At 36.8% G+C, this 20406-nt stretch overlaps 1 protein-coding gene across 5 annotated transcripts in view; it reads left to right on the forward strand.

Annotated features, from left to right (window-relative positions):
- Positions 1-20406, forward strand: part of ICA1 (islet cell autoantigen 1) — a 71163-nt gene that overhangs the window by 41386 nt on the left and 9371 nt on the right. For 2 of the 5 annotated variants that reach the window (XM_057432532.1, XM_057432530.1), the window contains 7 exons: positions 6401-6526; positions 6711-6809; positions 12285-12401; positions 12773-12867; positions 14802-14851; positions 18089-18151; positions 18263-18304. In XM_057432532.1, the coding sequence (XP_057288515.1) occupies positions 6401-6526; positions 6711-6809; positions 12285-12401; positions 12773-12867; positions 14802-14851; positions 18089-18151; positions 18263-18304 (592 nt within the window). The remainder of the gene's footprint in view (positions 1-6400; positions 6527-6710; positions 6810-12284; positions 12402-12772; positions 12868-14801; positions 14852-18088; positions 18152-18262; positions 18305-20406) is intronic. The other 3 variants (XM_057432533.1, XM_057432529.1, XM_057432531.1) reach the window with 3 other exon arrangements.

The following is a 20406-nucleotide window of genomic DNA, read 5'->3' on the forward strand; positions in this document are numbered from 1 at the left end:
GTGGAGGCAGATCAAAAATCCTGGTTTTGACTGAACTCAGTTTTTGTGAAGGAAAAATAAGTTCAAGAATGGTTCTACCATGTGAATTCAAATAGGGTAGGATTGGGAAAATAGCTAAATATAGCCGGTTTGCATGACAAAGTTGCATGAAAGCTGCTGGGTTTTGGGGAATAACATTTCAGTTAAAACGTGACTTCTTACTAGTTCTTTCCTCTAGACCACTTTGACAGAGCATAAGGAGAGCAAAATGCGTGTTAAAATCACAGAGATTTGATTGATCTTACTAGAAAAAGAATTATGATTAAAGGAAGAAAACTTTCTACCAGTTTATGATGACTTTATGGTTGTTCTTTTTTTCAGAGAATTGATGTTTCAGATCAAATTGTTTGGTAGAGAAGCATAATTGTTCTTGGTATAGCATTGTTTCTGTTTTTTCTTTTTTTTTGTCTTTTTTTTTTTTTTTTTTTTTTCTTTGTGTACTTTAGCATTCTTCTTCTGTTGCTTACTTTGAGTTCTGGGACTGTCATGGGCATGCTGTATCCTCCAGTGAGGCACCTGAACTGGTGAATTAGTTGCTTCAATTAAATCTAAAATCTGTGGGTAATCATGACAAGTAATTTGCTAGTAGATATTTGCAGTTATTTGAGTAGGTATTGATTTCATTGGATTATGCTGAATATCACCATGGTTCAGTTGAATATTTAGTTTGTTTCTTCCACAAATGTTTCAGCCACTAGAAGAATAATCTTTGGTGGCTGTACAATCTTTGTGCTGTATTGTATCTTGTGATAGACTTACCTTCATCACATCTGTATATAATGAGAGTTTTCAACCACTTCAGGGATACCAGGCAGCTGTGACAGTTTCGTTTCCAAAATCTTTATCTCTTACAGTGTGGCTAGCCTAATTTACATTTAATGCAGCTTTCACAGATATCTTTCCACTTGAATTTGCTGATACATTTAAACTACCTCAACACAGGATGTGTATATTTTCAGCAGTTGTTTCAAACTGTTATTTGCTTGTGCTGCTGTAGTGACTGGGAGTGAGTCATAGGTAGCGGCTCCACTCTGGTAGTCCTGCATAGCAAAAGAAAAAGGCAGGCTGTACGGCAGGTGTACCAGCAGTTTTTCCTCTCCTCACAGTGACATAACTTCTCTTTCAAAGCTGACATATCAGTTGTCCTTTTGTGGCAGACAGACAAGCAGTATCATCAAATTATAGAATCACAGAACAGTTTGGGTTGGATGGGACATTAAAAGTTTATCTGGATCCAGCCCCCTCTCATGGGCAGGGACACCTTTCACTAGAAGGGGTTTTGTTGCTTTTAAGAGTGAGACAGGTAGACATGCAATGGTAATTAAGTTCTTTATGTGAATTGCAACATGAATGCAATTCATGTTGCAGTTCACAGCCCAGAAAGCCAACTGTATACTGGGCTGCAGGTCGACCAGCAGGTCGAAGGAGGTGATCCTGCCCCTCTACGCTACTCTTATGAGACCTCACCTGGAGTATTGTGTGCAGTTCCGGTGTCCTCAACATAAAAAGAACAGGGAACTGTTGGAACAAGTGCAGAGGAGGGCCACGAGGATGATCAGGGGACTGGAGCACCGCCTGTATGAAGATAGGCTGAGAAAGTTGGGGCTGTTCAGCCCGGAGAAGAGAAGGCTGCATGGAGACCTCATAGCAGCCTTCCAGTATCTGAAGGGGGTCTATAGGGATGCTGGGGAGGGACTCTTCATTAGGGACTGTAGTGATAGGACAAGGGGTAATGGGTTAAAACTTAAACAGGGGAAGTTTAGATTGGATATAAGGAGGAAGTTCTTTACTGTAAGGGTGGTGAGGGAATGGGTTGCCCAGGGAAGTTGTGAATGCTCCATCCCTGGCAGTATTCAAGGCCAGGTTGGACGAAGCCTTGGGTGACATGGTTTAGTGGGAGGTGTTCCTGCCCATGGCAGGGGAGTGGAATTAGATGATCTTCAGGTCCTTTCCAACCCTAACTATTCTATGATTCTGTTCTATGATTCTGAATTTGCTTAATCAGGCTTAACAGAATGAGGGTGCATGGGGATGTGTGCGAAAGCAATGTGTGTAATTAAGTCCAAAATGGCAAATTTAAGAAATGTGTCATTGGAATTCATTATGCACTTTAGGTTACTTAAATTCATATATCAAGAATAGTTTTGTTTCTTCAACAAGTCTGATGTACGTCTACTCAGCTTCAGACCCAAGTGGTATTATTTGGATCTATTACACTGTCCAAGAAGTTTTCCTCTTTAGCTAGGAGTTTCTCACTTTATAAATTTAATCACCTAAAATTAATTTCTATCAGTGTTTCTCATCAGATCATAAATGAATATTTTAATAACAAGGACTGAAGCAGACAAACAGAAGTATGCTACCTCTTCTTTAACCATTGTTCTGACGTGTTACTCCTACAAGTTGATGGGCAGAGATTAATGAATGCAGTAAATACTAGTCCAACCCAAGGGAACAGTTGAGTCAAAGCATAGTCTGTAAAATACAGAACATAGCAAAGCTCACTGAATTCAAGTTCAGTACTGTACATGATGTTGGAAGTTCTTGGATTGCACATGGAAAAATTTAAGCTACAGGCATTATTTTGTGTGAAACATTACCTTTTCTGTTCTGTAACTATCCAGCATCAATCTTGAATTTAAAAAGTAAAAATAAAAAAATGTAGCTTATATATGTGCATGTAAAAGTGTAATGGGTGCTCCTTGTCATAACACCACTCATGGTATAAAGTTATTACAGTTATTACAGTTTTGTAGGAACTGAGAATCTAGTTCCTTATGCTTTCTGTGCCGTATGCAGACATGCTGCAAGATAAACTATGTTCTAAATACTTTGTCCTCAAGCTGCTGCCTACTTCAGTTTGAATTTAATTTTCATGTAGTCTTCACAATGATCAGGTATGCCAGAAGGTGCTATATTTATTTAATGCAGAGATTTGTGCTGATTCCATCTGCTGGTAGAGTTTACCCAGAGCCCCCAACAGGAAGGTTTGCTATATTCCAGGCATTTTTCCCTCTTGATTTACTTACCCTCCTCCTTCCAGCCTGTACACATGCTGTGCATGCTTTTCAGATCGAGTAAGTGAGAGGCTGGGTGACAAATTAGACTGGAAGCATCTGTTTCTGCTTCTATGCTGGAAATGCTGAGACAAAAAATATACTGTATGTAAAATGAGTTAGCACATTTATCCAACTTTTCTTTTGGAGATGATGCTTCCACTAGATGAATTGTCCCTGAAGTTGGGCTACTACTGAAAATAAATTTTGTATTTTATGGTGGAGTAGAAGAAAGTAATAACACAGATGTACCATAGAGGATATAAAGATTCCTTGGAAATATGTGAGAAATCCATATTTTAGTAACTGAACATACTGAATAGGGTTTTTTAACTGGGTCTGAACATTTGGGGGTTTTATATTAGCAGTCTTGAAGATTGGGACTTCTCTGTTTCAATATAGGTTTAGGAACCCATGTTAGTAAATATTTGCCCTCACAATCAAACATTCCAGTATCTGATTTTCAAGCCCCTAGGTTTTTAACATTTCTATATTATTTATTTTAGTTTTGAAATTATTTTTCAGTTTGTCTGGCATCTTATAGTTTATCAAGCTATTGATTTAGTAAGATACTGCTTTCCAAATATATGTTTTCTTATGTGCTCTCTTTAAAGAATTCTATTCCATAAATATTGTGCTTAGATGTTTGCATTGGGAAATTAAAAGCAGGTTGCTGCTTAGAAAATAAAAAGACAAGGAGTAATAACCTTTTTTATGTCAGTAGTACCATAAGCTTTTCTTGTACAGCATAAACCCTAAAACTAACGCAGTTTTAGATGCTTAGGAGCTCCTTCATTGTAAAATGTCCAAGTTGCATTCGGATTGGTGTGGTTCTCTTATAGTCAGTAAAATCCTGACACTTCTCAGACTAGGCATTTGAAGAAATTTTGTATGTTCAGCTTTAATGAAGTTAAATGTATGAGTAAAAATGTGCAATACTGAGACCACAATGAGGTCCTGCTTCTCATGTCTTGAAGACTCATTGCAGAGAAAGGAGATTAGTATGTATTACATTAGCTTTCCCTTGAGTAGAAAACCAAAGGTTATAATTTGTGTGGTATTGAGTAGATTATGCTTTGTAAGTACTAAGCTTTTATACTTAATTCCTGAAGCCACAAGTAATCTTAAAAGATGTCTAATAATAATTTGAATTGAAAATGCATTTATTGGCATACATAAAAGGCAGAAGATCATGTCATGCTGATGCAGTATGTGGTGTTTGTTCTTCGCTTACCTGCACTGCTGCTGTAAAATGGAGAGTGCTTCTGCTCAATAAACTCAGTATATCAAAAAACCTAAAAGCATTCTTAATTTAATAATTACTATAGTATTGTATCTTCTCTGGTTGGCAAGAGAAATGTGTGGCATTTGATAACACATATGATCATGTCAAACATACAGGCTTGTATTCCACATTGCTTTGTGGATCACCTCTTTATGAATGCTCTAGCTTTTAAAAGAGAAACTAATCACATGTTTAGTTAAGATAAATACTGACATTGTTTCTTGCTAAATGTCCCTGCAGACTGTGTGCAGGAAGACTGCAACTCAAATTTCACAAGTTTTTTGGTTTTCTGGATTATTTTTCTCTTCTGGGTAGTTGGAGACATGAGGTAGACTCAAATCCCAGTCTAATATAAAGTCCTTGTGTAGACTTGAGGTTGTATGAATTAATAATTACCTTTAGTAGTACTTTTTTGTTTTGCCTTTTCTTGTGGCCCACCATCTCTGACAGAGTATTTATATTCCCCAGAGCTAACATTCTTTACCTACTTGGATTATCAGTTTACAAAGCTACAGCTGTTCTTACTGTGTTTGTACCAGTGCTATGATATACCGAATAGGAAAGGGATTCTGATCTCAGCTGCACCATTGTAAAATATAGTTTTACATGTGACCCACTTCTGCTGACATCAGTTGAATTTCTCTGGAATTTCATAGCCACAACTGAGATCAGACTTTAGTCTTAAGCCTCACAAAGTTTTTCAAAACCCTACAACATCTCTTACTTAAATTGTTGTAGCAATTCTTTCTGGCAAAAGCTGCAGGTAATCTCATGTTTGGATTTCAGTTAGAAGTTCGTTTTTGCATAGGCCCATGGGGTTCGGGTTTGGTTTGTTTTTTTTGTTGGTTTTTTTTTTTCACAGTTCTCAGTTTTAGGCTGAAGTTGTAAATCTGTGCTCTCAGTCACTCACAGCTAAAGCAAATAAAGAGTTTTAAAGACCTAATGCAGGACAAAGGTGTTTTATTGAGCACTGGATAAAGCTTCCCCACTCCTGCCACTGCCCCCATCCTCTTCCATTGCTGCTTAATTTTGGAAGCTCATAAGCTCATTACCCACCTGCTGTTTTGACTAGAGAGTTCATGCGTGGGGTAGAACGCCTGGTGTGGATAGCACAGTGCCTCCCTTGGCCTTTCACCAGGCATGAGCTAAAAGTAGTAGTGTAGAGTCCCTCAAGGACCCCAAAGTAAGAGGCAGCCTCAGCTCATGCCAGTGTAGATCTGACTGGGTAAGACTTTTCACCAAATACTGTATGTTGTGGGGAGATACCTTGGCAGTAGCTTCTTTTTGCTTTTTATATCATAGCTTAGCATTTGTCATGCCTAAGGAGTGAAAGCAATGGGAGCAATTTCCTCCTCCCTGAGGAATTCAAATCTGTCTCCACCTCATCAAAACATCTCCTAACTACCCAAGAACTCTGCCAGCTCTGGACACCCCTCTTTGGTTTGAAACTCTTCAGTTTGAAAAAAAAGAAAGCAAGTCATCAGTAAGTTGATATAGTCTTGTGGTTAGAGCACTGGGTCAGGTCAGAAGTTTGAGACATGGTTGTTATTACCAGAACTCAAGATTTGTTGATTGATAGCTTGGTGTAATGTGTGGAGAAGACTTCCCCTGCACTGCCTGTGTACCTGTATATTATGTAGTAAAATTTTAGTTCCAAATTTGTTGGTCAACCTTTGAATTGGTATTTCTGTAAAGGGATACCAAAATGAGCACGTTTTCCAATTATTACCTTCTCAGTATATATTTGATACTAATATTCATCTTGCAAAGAGAGGTTACAAGCAAAACTTCACTGAATATTGTTAGAAAAATAGTAACACAGAAGATAGCAACAGCCATATTTTAGCATATCTCAGCTGTATCTTATTTTCAGTGGGACTGATGCTAAAGTTCTATATAAATTTTAATTGAGTCTGCTCTGTTGTCTGATTTACCTAAAAGTTGTGTTCATTTGCTCTTCCGTGAGAAACAGAGGGAAAAAAAGAATTCACTACATGAACAATTGTCTCTTTGTTTGAAGGTTCAAGCTCAAGTGCGACATGCAAAACTCAACTTTGACAAACTGAAAACTGATGTCTGTCAAAAAGTGGATCTTTTGGGAGCGAGCAGATGCAACCTCCTTTCTCATGTGTTAACAACATATCAGGTATCCAATGAAAACGTTGACCTCCGAAATATTTACTGTTAATATATGTTTTTTTAAGAGGTTACCATGGCAATATTCAACTGTAAGAACTGTAACTAGTATTGGAGGGGAGATGTGAGATTTTCACTGAAAGCAGATCGGTATTAAAGCTAACATTGCATTGAAATTTCATCCTACCTTACAGATAACACTTCTTCATTTTTGGGAAAAAACTTCACACACGATGGCAGCCATCCATGAAAGTTTCAAAGGTTATCAGCCATACGAATTCACGATGTTAAAGGTAAGGAATATAGAGATATGTTCCTGCTAACTGGGATTTTGTTTGATTATTCCAAAAGAATGATAAAATGCAGCGGAATTAGGAAATTATGTTGCTCTCCAGAATCATGCAAGTGAATTAATGCTATTTTGCCTTTTCATCTGTTTTTTTAAAACTCAGACTCTTTAAGAACACTTTATTGGCTAAATACCAGTACATGGATGAGTTACATGGTTTCCACACCTGTACTGAGACTTTTTAACCCTTCAGTGCTCTGGGAAATAGTTTTGCTTGACTAGTGGTATTTGCTGTTTCTTTGTAATCTTGAAGTATGGAATATATTTGATATCTGGCTGTAATCTGAGTTCAGAGTTTCACCAGGTATCTAAAAGTCATCACTCAGCATTGTGTATTTTCCTGGTCATGCCTGCCCCTTCATGGTTGCTTTGCCCCTTGCAATTTGAGGTTCAGTAGAGGAACGGGAAAACAGGAAAAAAAAATTATCATATTTCCAATTATCCCATATTTTGTGCAACATGATAACTATTGGCTGATCCTATTTGCATGGGAGAAAAATAACATTTGTCTGAAGGATATATGAGGGAAGGGTTAGCACTGGAAGGAAAGTGAGGAATGAATGACTTGCAGCAGACACTGCTTGCTTGAAGAGACAACCCAGTTTGAAAACAATTACAAGTCATAGCCTCAATCCATGAAATGCGTGTGCATTTGACACTTAGAAGTGGAAGTTGAACTGCATTATGCTATTTAGCCTGCAGCTACCCCAGAGCTCCTGGAAAAGAAGCACCAGAAGGTATATGGTTTAATTCACCCCAGACTACCAAACTTGTCTGTACATGACTATGCTATATTTAAAGTTGTTTTCTAGAATGTGGGTTGGGAGGGAGCAGTTTCTGAACTTTGAAGTGCATAAAGAGCTTGTGGAGGCTGTTACTTCTGCAGCATGAAACATCACAATAGACCAAACAGACAAATTTTAAGCTCAGTCTCTCTTGACAAAAATGAAGAGTCTTATAGATTGTTTCATCTTACCCAGCCTCTGAAGAAACCTGTCGTGCAGGAAAAGACCTCATTTGCTATGAAGTTAACATAACTAAGCTTCTTTCTTGGATAGCGCATGTCGTGGAAGATGGGGTTTAGCCAGAGCTTGTTTCAGCAATCTGCTGGAGTAGATTTCAGCAGGAGACAGTAGGGCATAGTTACCTTGACATTGCTAGTAATTACCTACACACTTACCAATTAAATTCCAAACCAAAAAAGAAAATCCCCTTTATTTCCTCACTGTTGCTTCTGATGTCTAGTTCACAGCCTGGGTTTTGCATGGCCAGGATTTACCCTGCTCAGGAGCCTGGGTGTCGTGCTTGTGGACTTTTTTCATAGCTTCCCAGTGTTAGAAGGTTTCTGAGGAAATTTTTTCCCTTTGCTTTAATGCAAACCAATTTCATTCTGGTTTGTGTAGGTAGCCTGTGTTGTTGCTGGGTATTCGTTCTCTTTTATATCTAAAAATTTGATTATTTGAACAGGATGTATGATTTTTCAAAAAGCATAGTAACATTTGGACATTGGAGAGAAACCTGTAGAGAAAATTCACCTGTCATGGAGAGTGAAATACCCTTGTGATGGAGGATGAGAGAGATTTGGGGATGTTTGTTATCTTTTGAACTTCCTTCTGTGAAAGATTTCAGTATGATCTAAATTTGAAATTAGATTGGAAAACTGTGATGAAGAAATACAATCTGTATTGAGTCGACACATATGTAACAAGCACACCCTTGAAGCAAAAAGTAACTGTAATAATGGTTGTGAATATTGTAGTGTGTTTAGGATGCAGCCTGACTTTTTATGAGAATCTTAACCATTTTCATTGCTGGCCTCCTGCACTGAAAAGATACAATTTCCTGGTTTTGCAGTGAAATGTATGCTGAGAAATTATGCTAATCAGAGGTAATTTTATGCTACAGAATTTCATGGAAGTCTGTGGTTTCATAAAACAGCTATAATAAGACTATGTTACTACCTTTTAGTTCTTTATTTCTTTCGGTCTCTAGAGCGTGGGATTATTTCCTATACCAAGTCTCCTCCATGATCTCTTTTCACCCAGTTAGTAGTTCCTGTTTGTTTATGTTAAATGAGAAGATTAAATCAAAATCTGGTGGTTGCATCAGGTGAGATTCTGTTGCCTAGGAGAATATATGTCTGCTGATACTCCAGGTGCCTTACTAGGGTAAATCACCTCACCTTCACTTGTCATTTCCGAAGGGTGTGGGACTACTGTGGGTCCCATGTCTCCTCTGCTAGACCTGGGTGTGGAATAACAATAGATATTTATGCTTAGGGAACTGATCTCTCCCATTCATATCATATGTTTATGCCAGAGTAATTATATATTAAGAAGGAGATGCAAGATAATTCTATATTGAGATTACATGGTATTATTTTTTATGAAGTTTAATAAATAGCTGTAAGAGATCTAGGCAAGTGTAGTTCCTCATGGAGAAACTTTTGGTCTAAAAATATACCAATTGAAGAAGCTTTACACATTAAAAAATATATAATCCAAATATATAATAGCTTAAAACACACATAAAATATTTCAGCGTGCCCATTTCTACATTAAATTGGGAGGTACCCCTTTTAGAATATTCTCCCTATGTTGTATCTTAGAAGGGATCTTTCCTAAAAGAATTTTTTTAGTTTGGTACTTGCAAATAATTTTTGTCTATTATGATTCCAGTAGCAATCTAGCAGCTTAATTCACCTTTTGCTGCAAGTGATTCTTTTGAATTAAACTAAGCATGTGTGTACGTAGGATTAGCATTTTACTTTAAAACAAGAATGTAAAGAAACTATTAATACTTGATTTAGATGTAGATTGTCTTACTGAAAAATTAGAAGGTGCTATGTACTGGAAGATTACTGTCTGTATTTAGTAGTATGAATATATTCATGTACCAGGTTTACCTCAGGAAAGAGACTCTTAAAAGCCTCTTGGGATTGTTTCTGGAAAGAAAACATTGTCTTTAGAGATGTTTGCCAAAACTCACTTAATGAAAAACAGCCCATTTGTTTTCTTTGCTTCAGGGTATATGCTGAGAGTAGTATAATCATGCTATTGCAGCTGTATTTCCTAACTTCGAGTTTCATGCTTGATGAAGGATGATTATTAATGTGCTAACAACTCTGTATTGTGATGTAAAAGTATCTGAAGTATCTATTACTGTATCCATTGCTGTACTACTAAAGATGATGAGTTGATGTTTTGGTAAAGCCTTTAAAGTTTCATTCTCTTGAAATTACTATATATTGCATGAATTCAAATTTATTTCAGGGGCTATTTTTCAGGAATAATACCTCTTTTTAATTTCTGTCTCCATTTATTTACCTTAGTTACTTAATGAATAATTAGTTACATTTTTTACATTTTAATGTATATTACCTAACTTCCTGAAGAGTTCATATGAGCCTAGAAATAATAACAGTTCTGGTAATAGAGTCAAAAGGTGTATTTCTCAGTGCATCCATTTATTTCTGTGCAAAGTGAAACGCTGTGCTCCTTACATGGTTTGGAGAACCCTGTCCAAGCAGGTACTACAATACTGTTGCCTCATGCTGATTTCTGCTGTAGTCGGGTATACTTTCTTTTTTTTATCCTATCCTTTGTTGCATGTTGACTTTATTCACAGCAATATTGCATATCATTTTCTATCTCTAGGGGTTTTGTGGGGGCATTAGGTGTTTATTGGGTTTTTCCTGATGAATCTCCATGAGGAAATTTTGAGGCTACCTGCTTTTCCCTCTTCCTTTTCAGCTCTCCCCCAAATGAAACCTATCCAAGCTTTTGTCTCCTCAGTGGTGCTGCATTTCTCCACATGTGTCGTGAAGTCCTGGCTCCTGGATCTGCCCTTACTGTGTTGCTTTGATTCTTTCTCAGTCAAAAGGAAGCGCATTAGTTGTCCGAGGCACTTGGGGGGAACTGTGGGCAAGCTGAGTGCTTTGTCAACACTGGTGATTTAACTGCAGAGGACAGGTTTTGTGTGCAGTCCAGATGATCTTGGCTTGACTTGAAAGCAGCCCAGATACAGGTGAAGGAATTTTGTGAGCAAATAACAGTCAGCCACAAAGTAGGGCCTGAGCTGGAACCAGAGTTAACTCTGCAGCAGAGGAAGTGCCTGTAATGCAAAGCTATGCTGTCTTTCTCTGCATTGCACTTCTGTACAAGTATAATGCATATTCTTATGTTTTTGAATTCTAATTCAGGTCCTCTTGGAGTCAATGGAATAATTCCCATCAATTTTAATGGTACAAGAAGCAGAACCTAATCAATAGCCAGTACCAAGGCAGTTAAAGGGTAACATATTCCTTCACAAGTGATCTAGCCCGAGGTGACTAGTGTCCATTATTCAGAATCCAGGAAGTACACTTATGTGTGATTCTGGGTAGCACTGTTACAGTGTCAAAAAAGAAAAAAAAAAGTGGCAATCACAGAATAAGGTAAATGTCTTTAATGCCTCTATTTACTATTGCTGCTTTTGTGATACCTCATCTTTGGACATGTCTACAGTGCTAAAGTGGCTTATGACGAATTAATCTGAAGTTCTAGATAGAAAAATAACGTACTAAGAGGAAAAAAATGCAACTGTAGTATACAACAGATCCATTACTTTAGTTTCTGAAACACTGAAGTATACATTTCCTCATACAGACAAGTACTGAGCCAAGCAGAAACTAGAATGCCCCTACTGGGGATTCATCTGTCCTGGTTAACAGGGCAGTGCAAACAAGACCTGTGACATGCCTGGGCCTGCTTTTATTGTAACAGATGGGCTGGAGACTCTTAACTTTTATTTAATAGATGAGATGGATTTAGCAGCCACAGTTTTTCCTTTTTTTTTACTGTTCTGATGAAACATACTACCATTTTGTTGAACTTCCTACATTTTTGTGTTAAGTTCTGCACAAAAGGTGGCTTATTTGGTTTAGCCTCAGCTTTTTGGGGAAAGAGGGGAAGAAGATGAGTGAGATACGCAACTATGAATATCTGTGAGATAAATAAACTCACAAGTAGTCGGGACTATGCACATAAAATGTGGTTTTATTTTTGAGAAACTGAGTTAGGCGTTGGGAATAGGAACATGTTTTCACCTTCACAGCAAAACCATTTGATAAAGCCAAATACCCACATTGCTAACATCTGTGATTATTTAATTACTATATTCAGTTATTTAGCTTTTCATACAGCAGTACTAATTAATGCATAACAGAGACAACCAGTAGTATATGTATCACTCCTGTAGTCTCAGAGAGCTGGTCTATAACGTCTGCTTGTTCACATGTCCAAATTTTGGCTATAAAAGTGCTAACCAGGAAACTGCACATTGTTATCTTGTAGTATGGTCTTTCAGATTGTAAGGCTTCCTAATACCACACCTGGCCTATATTTAACTAACTATCCAACATTTTAACACTTGTTTTCAGATTCAGGATACACACAGTACCTTCCCATTATACTGCAGTTGCCAAGGTTTTGTCAATAGTTGTGTCAGAAAAAAAGAGACTGAAGAAGTAAAGAAGCAGTATATGAGGAATAATCATGTAAAGAATAAATTTCTTCTCATCTTGGGGAAAAAAAAAGAAGGCACTGGGGGGCAAAAAAGGAGGAAAAAAAAAAGAGGCAAAGAACATGATGTCAGTGCCTGCTTTGCACATGGTGTATATGGTTTTACTTAAGAACATTGGAAACAGAACATGAATTTAGAAGTATTCAAGCATCACCTTCTTGTATAAAAGGTGTTCATGTGACTCAATTTGAGTATCTTCAAACATTTTTTTATTTTGTTTGAATCAGATATATTTTGATACAGCTCAAAACCATTCTTACTAATGTGGGTTCTGTAGTTTGGTTTGGTCTTAAATAACACGCATTCTATTTTGTTATCTTCATTTATATTATGGTTATTATCTAGAGCTTACAAGATCCTGTGAATAAACTAACAGAAAAAGCAGAAAAGGAGGATCTGCAGATTGAAAGCACCAAATCAGTACAAGATCAGCAGAGTCAGTAAGTTGCATGGCCTGTAGATTAATAAGTATTTTTGTCTATAATCTGCTTTCTGGTTGCTAAAGTCACCAAACATTTATAAATAGAAATACAAACGCAGCTAGTCTGATCACACTAGCTAATAGGAAGCTTAATACAAGAATTCCTGAAATGTTGTAATGTGTACATGAATAAATTTTAAGGTGGAATTAAGAGATTTTAAAAGACCCATTAAACCTTTATATGTTTTTCATCTTTCTTAGCCTTCTCTTTATTTTTCAGCTTTTGCTTCATTTTTTCTGTAATTAAAAAAATGGTAAACTACTACACATGGGAGAAGACATATGAGCGTTGTATTTCTCCCTTCTTAGTATCTCCTTTCACCTGGGAATAGGATATGAATTCCTGATTGCTTTGAGCAGCGATTAGTTTTTGTAATGTATACAGCATCAGTTAGTAATCCAATGAAGCAGTAGGTACTTAGGGTAAAGTACATCTAAGTGAGCTGATGCTATCGGGGTTTGAGTTACCTGGTGCTCTGAGGTGAGAGAGGCTCATGAATGAACTGCTATGGGGAGAGGAGAATAGGAGAATGGGATGTCATTACTCCCCTATGGGACCATCAGGATTCAGTTGTGAGGAGATGCAACGTTGATATAATCCTGCTGCCACCTGTTGTTTTGACTGTCCCTGTTTCAAGTAACCAGCAAAGGATCAGTTGTCAAAAAAGTAGAGAACAGCTTGACTGATTAGTGGGTTTTGCTCAGCTATTTATAATGGATTTTTTAAGAGTTCTGTTTTCCAGTCCTATTTACTTGTTTAGATTCAAAATCTGACCAAAACCAGTATATAAATTGGTCAGATTTGGTACTATTGAGATTAGAAAGGACTCGGCCAAGTGCCATTTGGCAGGTGGTTGTCTCCACAGCACTTCCTTGAATATGCTGCATCTCATGTGACAATAATAAGTAATTTTATAAACTGTTCTCCTCAGTGTTGAATATAAAGGTCTAGAATGAATTTATGATTTATGCAAGATGTGTGCATGACATGTCATGGTTGTACTTTATTTATAGATTATCTTTTTTCTTGTCTGTCATAAAACTGAGGTGAAAAAATGTCACCATTTTGCTGTCTAAAACAAACCATAAATAAACATCAAAGATTCCAGAAGAATTACACAAAACGAAGCTTTTAAAAATCTGAAAACTTTCCATTGACAGTAAACTTTCTTTATACTAGAATTTGGCCTGACTCTAATTTTCCTCTTCTTTGCCACAAGCATATCTTCAGGAGCAGGAGAGGTGATGACTCCTGTCCTGTCACTAGAGGATAGGAAGAATGTGCCTGCACAGGCCTCTTAACCACATCAGCCTTGTGTCTGCTTTCTTCCCTGCTGGTTGAATAGCTTTACACAAAGTAACAGCAGTTAAAAAGTGTTCTAGCAGAAATTCTTTACTGGTTACCTTTTTATAAGAATTGCGTGTAAACCACAGCTTTTTATTCTGTCAAGAGCTTTTTCATCAACACTGCTGTTCCATTTATTTAGAAATCTGCTGCCATGGGACAAAACTCCCCTCACTGTTGATTTTTAGGTTTTTTGTTTGTTTATTTTGAACAGTTGTATCACCTCCATGATAGTTATGAAAGACCAAATCTGGAGAAGCAGGCTACACTATACTTTCCATTACAGACATTTAGTTAGATTAAAAATGAAAGGGTGGTAGGTTTTGATAGTCTTCAATCTAATTTTGGTTTTCAACGGACTTCTGCCAATGAAACATTAAAAGTTAATAGCAGACCACCAGCATATACAGCAAATGTGGGCTCCCATCTGAATTACTCTTGGTTTGTTATTGATATGATTCTTTAATGATATGACCAAAAAGAGAAAAAAAATATTATTCTATAGCCTGAGAATTATTTTATCATTTTTTTTTTTTTTTCAAATTAAGGTTGATTTCATTAGATGATGAGAGCCATACCAAGGAATCAAACTATTCAGGTATTTTGTTTCTTTTTATCATAACTTCATAAGTGCTGTAATACATGTTTTTTTTCAGTTTTGTTTATTTCCTATTTCCTATTTTCCTATTTTGTTTATTTCCTATATATTTGCTTCACCCAGCAAATCCCTACAAATGCATGAAACTTAAGGCCAGAAAGATCCATTTAAACTAATCTCTTACATATTATATCACACTGCAATTCATTCAATTATTGTTAGGTAGGTCGAATAGCTTGTCTTCCAAAGCATAATTCTTACATTGGGCATGTCTTCAAGGAAAGAACATCATAGCTGACTCTACTCTGACAATGGGCTTGGACAAGATGACCCTTGGAGGTTCTTCCAGCCTAAATAATGCCATGGCTTCAATATATCTTTTTCTATTAAAGAGAATGGAGGAAAATCATTTTAACATGTGGTGTTCTATCCTCCATGAAGGTACTTAAAAAGTACTATATTAAAATCAAGACTCCTTTCAAATGTCCATTTTGATAGGCTAACTATATTGATGTCTTGAAGACATCTTATCTACTTTATTTATGGAGTTAATTTCTATTCCACTGTACAACATCCCTTTTAAAATCTGAAATATATAACTGGACATTTTTGATGTCTTGTTTCTAGAAGGTAAAATCACATTCCCATTTCTAAATCCAAGGAAATTATCTCATTTTTCTGCAACATCAAGTTAGAAGCTCATTTAAATTTTTTGTTTATCAAGACTTGGCTTCTTTTTGTCACAGCTTTCTAAGACTCGTTCTTCCTTTCTGCAGCCTGACTTATATTCCTTATCCTGGAGGTATAACTTATGAGTTAGCAGTATTAAATTATCCCAGCTTTGGCTACAGCAACTACATGACTGGCCTGAATGACCACCTCTAATAGTCTGTTAGTTGTTTGCACATTTTTTTCAAGAGTGATTTTGTGTTTACTTCCAGATGACTGCTAAAGCCATTGAATAGCAATGGATATAACAGTAAACCTTGCAGATCTAAACTAGAAACACTTCTGCTTTGCAGTTATTTCTCCTAACAACTGTTTTTTGACATCTGTTAGTTTTCATGTTCCTAATCCATTCAATATTTTCTTTCTAGATATTATGCAGTGCTAATGTTTTGGCTGGAAGGCTATGCAGTACAAAGACAAGTTGTTTCTAAACAAATATTTTTACCAAAGAAAGCTCATAGTTTTATCAAAGAAATCAGTTGAGGGTTTTTTAAACTTGGTCTGCTTTGCATAAACCCAAATTCCTTTTATTACAGGAATATTTATTATGCTTATATTCTTTTGCTGAATCCCGTACTTGAATGGGATTTGGCTAATGTTTTGTCTAGAAGTAATGGTGAGCAACCAGCCCATAGTTACCTACAATTAATGAGTCATCCTGTTAATTATTGTTGTTGTTTGGGTGGTTTTTGTAATAATGACACAATATTAGGACTTTTCTAGTGTTTTGAAGTTTCACCTATTTTGCAATTAATTAGATCAGATACCTCTTTGATGAGATATTTTAATATTCTTGGATACAAAATCTGACTTATATTTTCTTAGCAGATGTTTTCTAGAATCTCAATTACTTATGGGCTGTAAAATATTTCACTATTGTCCGTAATATAAATACCTTGCTCTGTCTCTTTCTCCATCATCTCTAAAGGAGCTGAAGTATCTTGGAATACTTCTTCCTGCTCTGCTAAATTTTTCCATCTCCCTTTACTAGTGGGTCTGTGCCATTGCTAAGATTATTTTTTTTTCCCCTTGAAGTACTCTGTATGTACTAAAGTAATACAGATGTAACGCTACTCGCAATGGAGCTGTGTTTCATCTTAGTTTTCCTCATCAACTACTTCTACTTCATAACTTTCAATTGATTATCATTTGCTCTGCATTTTCTCTTATTATACTATGGATGTTTTTAAGGTTGGCTCCACCATATTTTCCACTGAACTAAGGCAGGCTTTTAGTAACAGTTGTTCTTTCTTCGTTACGGAATTGTGGCTATTCATATCCCACCTTTCATGAACTTCTCTTTCACTTCCAACACACACTCCCCCGCCAGTCAGTGTAGGGTTGTTTTTTTCCCCTTTAGCTTTGTGCATTGTCCTTTTATGGAAGTGTCGTATATATTTGTCCTTATGCCTCTGCTATTTATATAAAGTGTAATCAGATGTGATCATCGGTCCTTAAATGACCATCTGATTCATTTCTGTCATTGTCCTAGCAAAGCCTTGTTAAAATGATTCAAACAGCAAGCTGTTCTGTTTCACTTAGTTCTGAACACACCTTGAAGTTTCTATTAAAAGGGCTTGGCATTCAATTTTTATTACCCTATAGAGAATTTTATTTCTCCTTTTTAGCCTCAAGTTTGAGGCTTCCAGCAGATCTGCCTTCCAGTTCTGGCAATACTGTGACCAAGTTCTTCATTTGCCTCCAGAGCTACAGACTTAGCTGTAGAAACTAGATTTCCTCAACAGTTAATGGGGAAAGGCATGTTCAGCAGGTAACTCATCCCTCCTGTTTTGCTACATATCTTAAATGGGGTTACTGACCTGAGGAAGATGTCTTTCTCTTCACTGGTAGATGGAGATTGCTTTGACTCCACATCTAATTTAAGAGACTTGCTCAAAACTAAAGGTAGTTATAGTTGGAGCACTGTGGTATTTTTTCACCTCTGATAGCCTATAACCCTCAGCTATACATTTTCTCTCCTACTGGGGGGGAAATTAGCCCATTTATTTTTCTCCAGGAGAAAAGGTGCTTTTTCTTATATACTGACCTGAGTGCTTTGGGAAAAGATTCCTTTTCCCCATTCCTGGACTTGGCTTCATGAGAAGAACATAATTACCAAGGAAGGTGATTTAGGGACTGATAAGGTCCTGGCACTTTCGTGCTCTCTCCTGGCCTTTGTTAAGTACAGGCTTCTAAAAGTGTCTCTGCTTCTGGAGGACAGCAGAGACCTGTCTGATCTCTTTAATCACCTCAGTTGGGTGCACTCAGCCTGGAGTTGGATTAGTGTGGCAGTTGGTGATTCAAAGGAAGTTTCCCCCAAAATTATTATTCAGAAGTTTGCCTCACTTCTTAGAAACACTTGTATCTTGGGCCTTTCATCCATTGTTACCAGGTGCATTTTAAACATGAATGACATTAGCCATTGCATCTTGATCTCGTAGTGATGTTGTTTATATGCATGGTATTGTGCAAAGTGCAATTTGACATGCTTATGGCTTTTAATTACAGCTGACGATGGCAAGGATGTCACATCTACCTTACAAGAAAATTGTAACCGCAAGCAGAACTCAGGTGAAGAGACTTAAGAAAACTACCTTTAGATGTATACTGTCAGTGTACTGCAGCTCTTCCTTTATTGCTTTTTTCTTTTTTTTTTCTTTTTTTTTTTCTTCCTTTATTTAGGTGCTATAGATGACTTACTAGACCTGCAACCTGAAGAAAATGGTATGAAACATTAGTGCATGTCTAGTTCATCTGTTTTTCTATTACAGACACCAAGCATAATTTTAATCTTAGAACATAATTGTTTTCATAATCTGAAAGGTTGAATGAAATTATACAGCTGCAATATTTAAACAGTATTAAAGGAAACTCAGTATACGTTCAGAGGCACTATTCTTGATGTTATAATGTGAAGTAAACCTTACTGGGGATGAAATGCATTGTAATAGGTGATTCAAGATTAGCTATACTAGAGTATATCAAATTTACCCCACTTAAATAGGTTCCACTCTGTATACCTTACCCCTCCTATAACATTTCACAAACTTTTCTTTTGGGTTCTTCAGTTGTTATACCACAGCCCTTGGCAATACACTAGTAACAACCAGATTTTATATCAGAAATGTACAAATTATTTTGGCATATGAAAAGAGTATAAGAACTGGTGACTTCTTTCAGCCAGATAGTCGGTTAAATCAGTTATGCTGTTCTCATACACACATGAGAAAGCAGTTTTTCATTCCAGGCTCTACTCCTACCTTTACGCTTTTGTTAGATCTGTGGCAGCTCAAGGAGATGTGCTGTTTGGTTGGTTGGGTTTTTTTAACAAAGGTTGCTGTTTTCCCGTATGTAAAGATCTGTCTAAAAGTTTTATGTTGAGTTTTCATATGCACTAAGAGTACTGCCTGTAATTTCTCAATTGCTTTTCAGTCATATATCTCAAAAGAATGAATAAAAAACTTTCAACAACAATAAAAACAACTGTGGCAACTCAAAAAGCAAGTAAAGAAGCAAAGAAAAAAATCCCTTAGTGTAGTTAAGTCAGTCAGATTGAGAGAGTAATTTGGGATATTTAAAGCACTGCCTTCATGGTAGGTAAGGAAGAGAGAATTTGCAAACACCTTGACTTTGGATTTGCCATGGGCAGTCTCTTGCACTGTGGGGATGGGGAAATTACCCATATGGGGAATCACCCATGAAGGCAGAAACAGGGAAAGTTCCTCAGCTGTCTGTTCAGAAGCAGCCCTAATATGTGGGTAGATAAAGTAGTGATGACTTCTTTTCTGTGATTAATAAAAAAAGGTGAGTGCATGTCTGATAAAGGTCCTTTTTTCTTCTGGTTTTACCCTTACTCAGTTCCGTTCCTTATTGGACCTTCTTAGTGGAGATACAGATAATGCGTACAACTGTTGGTCATACAGGTTTATCTATGTCAGTTGGAAGGCTTTTTGTTAAGTCAGATAGTTAACCAATAGGAAAACAGTTGTGGGGTAGTTACATCAGATAAGGAAGATTATGTTAATGTTACAATATCAGCCATTTACCCTAATTTTACACACTAGCTAGCTTTAGACTAGTGAATATTGTATTATTTTAAGTGAAGCAGTTCAGTTAGAGGTACCTTTTAGTGTGTTTCAGAATCAATTCATTATCCTAAGTTTCCAATCATGCATCATTGTAAATGTTTTTAGTTTCTCTTCCCATTTTTTTTTTATTTTTACCAAAAAAATGAGGTGTGTTTGCAGTGAGCATTGCTAGAGGCTTTTTTCAAACAACTACAAAAATATAATGACATTCCTTTTTCAGTGTTTTATTGGGAATTTGGGGCTTTTTTTCATGGACATTTATAAGCTTAGGTCTGCATGTGCAGACAGAAAAAAAAGATTTTGACTGAAAATGAGCTGTGAAAACAGAAACAGGAAAAGAAATAATAGAACATTTATGGGTGAGGTGATAAAGTCCATATCATTCTAGTAAATTGCAGAAGTACTACATGAGTAATATCTCAATAAGCAAGGCCGGTTTCAAGATGACATTTATTGCCAACAAGAGTAGAACTTACCACTGCTTACTTGAGGTAACCTGAGCATAAGCACCACCCTGTCCTCCCCTGCCCTGGGTGCGTTGTCCCTGCGGGAATACTGGGAGGACAACGACTGAGATGAGAAATGGTGACTCCTGTGATTTCTGGTGATCGTTCACACTACAGCAAGACCAGCTCATCAGATGTAAAGCTATATGTTGTACTTTCTCCCCCAGTAAAAATGGGACTACTACAATGGGATACCCAGGTGACTCCGAGTTTTGCACTGAGCTGTGCTGCT

The sequence above is a fragment of the Pezoporus wallicus genome, unplaced genomic scaffold, assembly GCF_028554395.1.
Source record: "Pezoporus wallicus isolate ANWC-B61680 ecotype Strahan unplaced genomic scaffold, APGP_CSIRO_Pwel_v1 scaffold_2584, whole genome shotgun sequence".
NCBI classification, from domain to species: Eukaryota; Metazoa; Chordata; class Aves; order Psittaciformes; family Psittacidae; genus Pezoporus; species Pezoporus wallicus.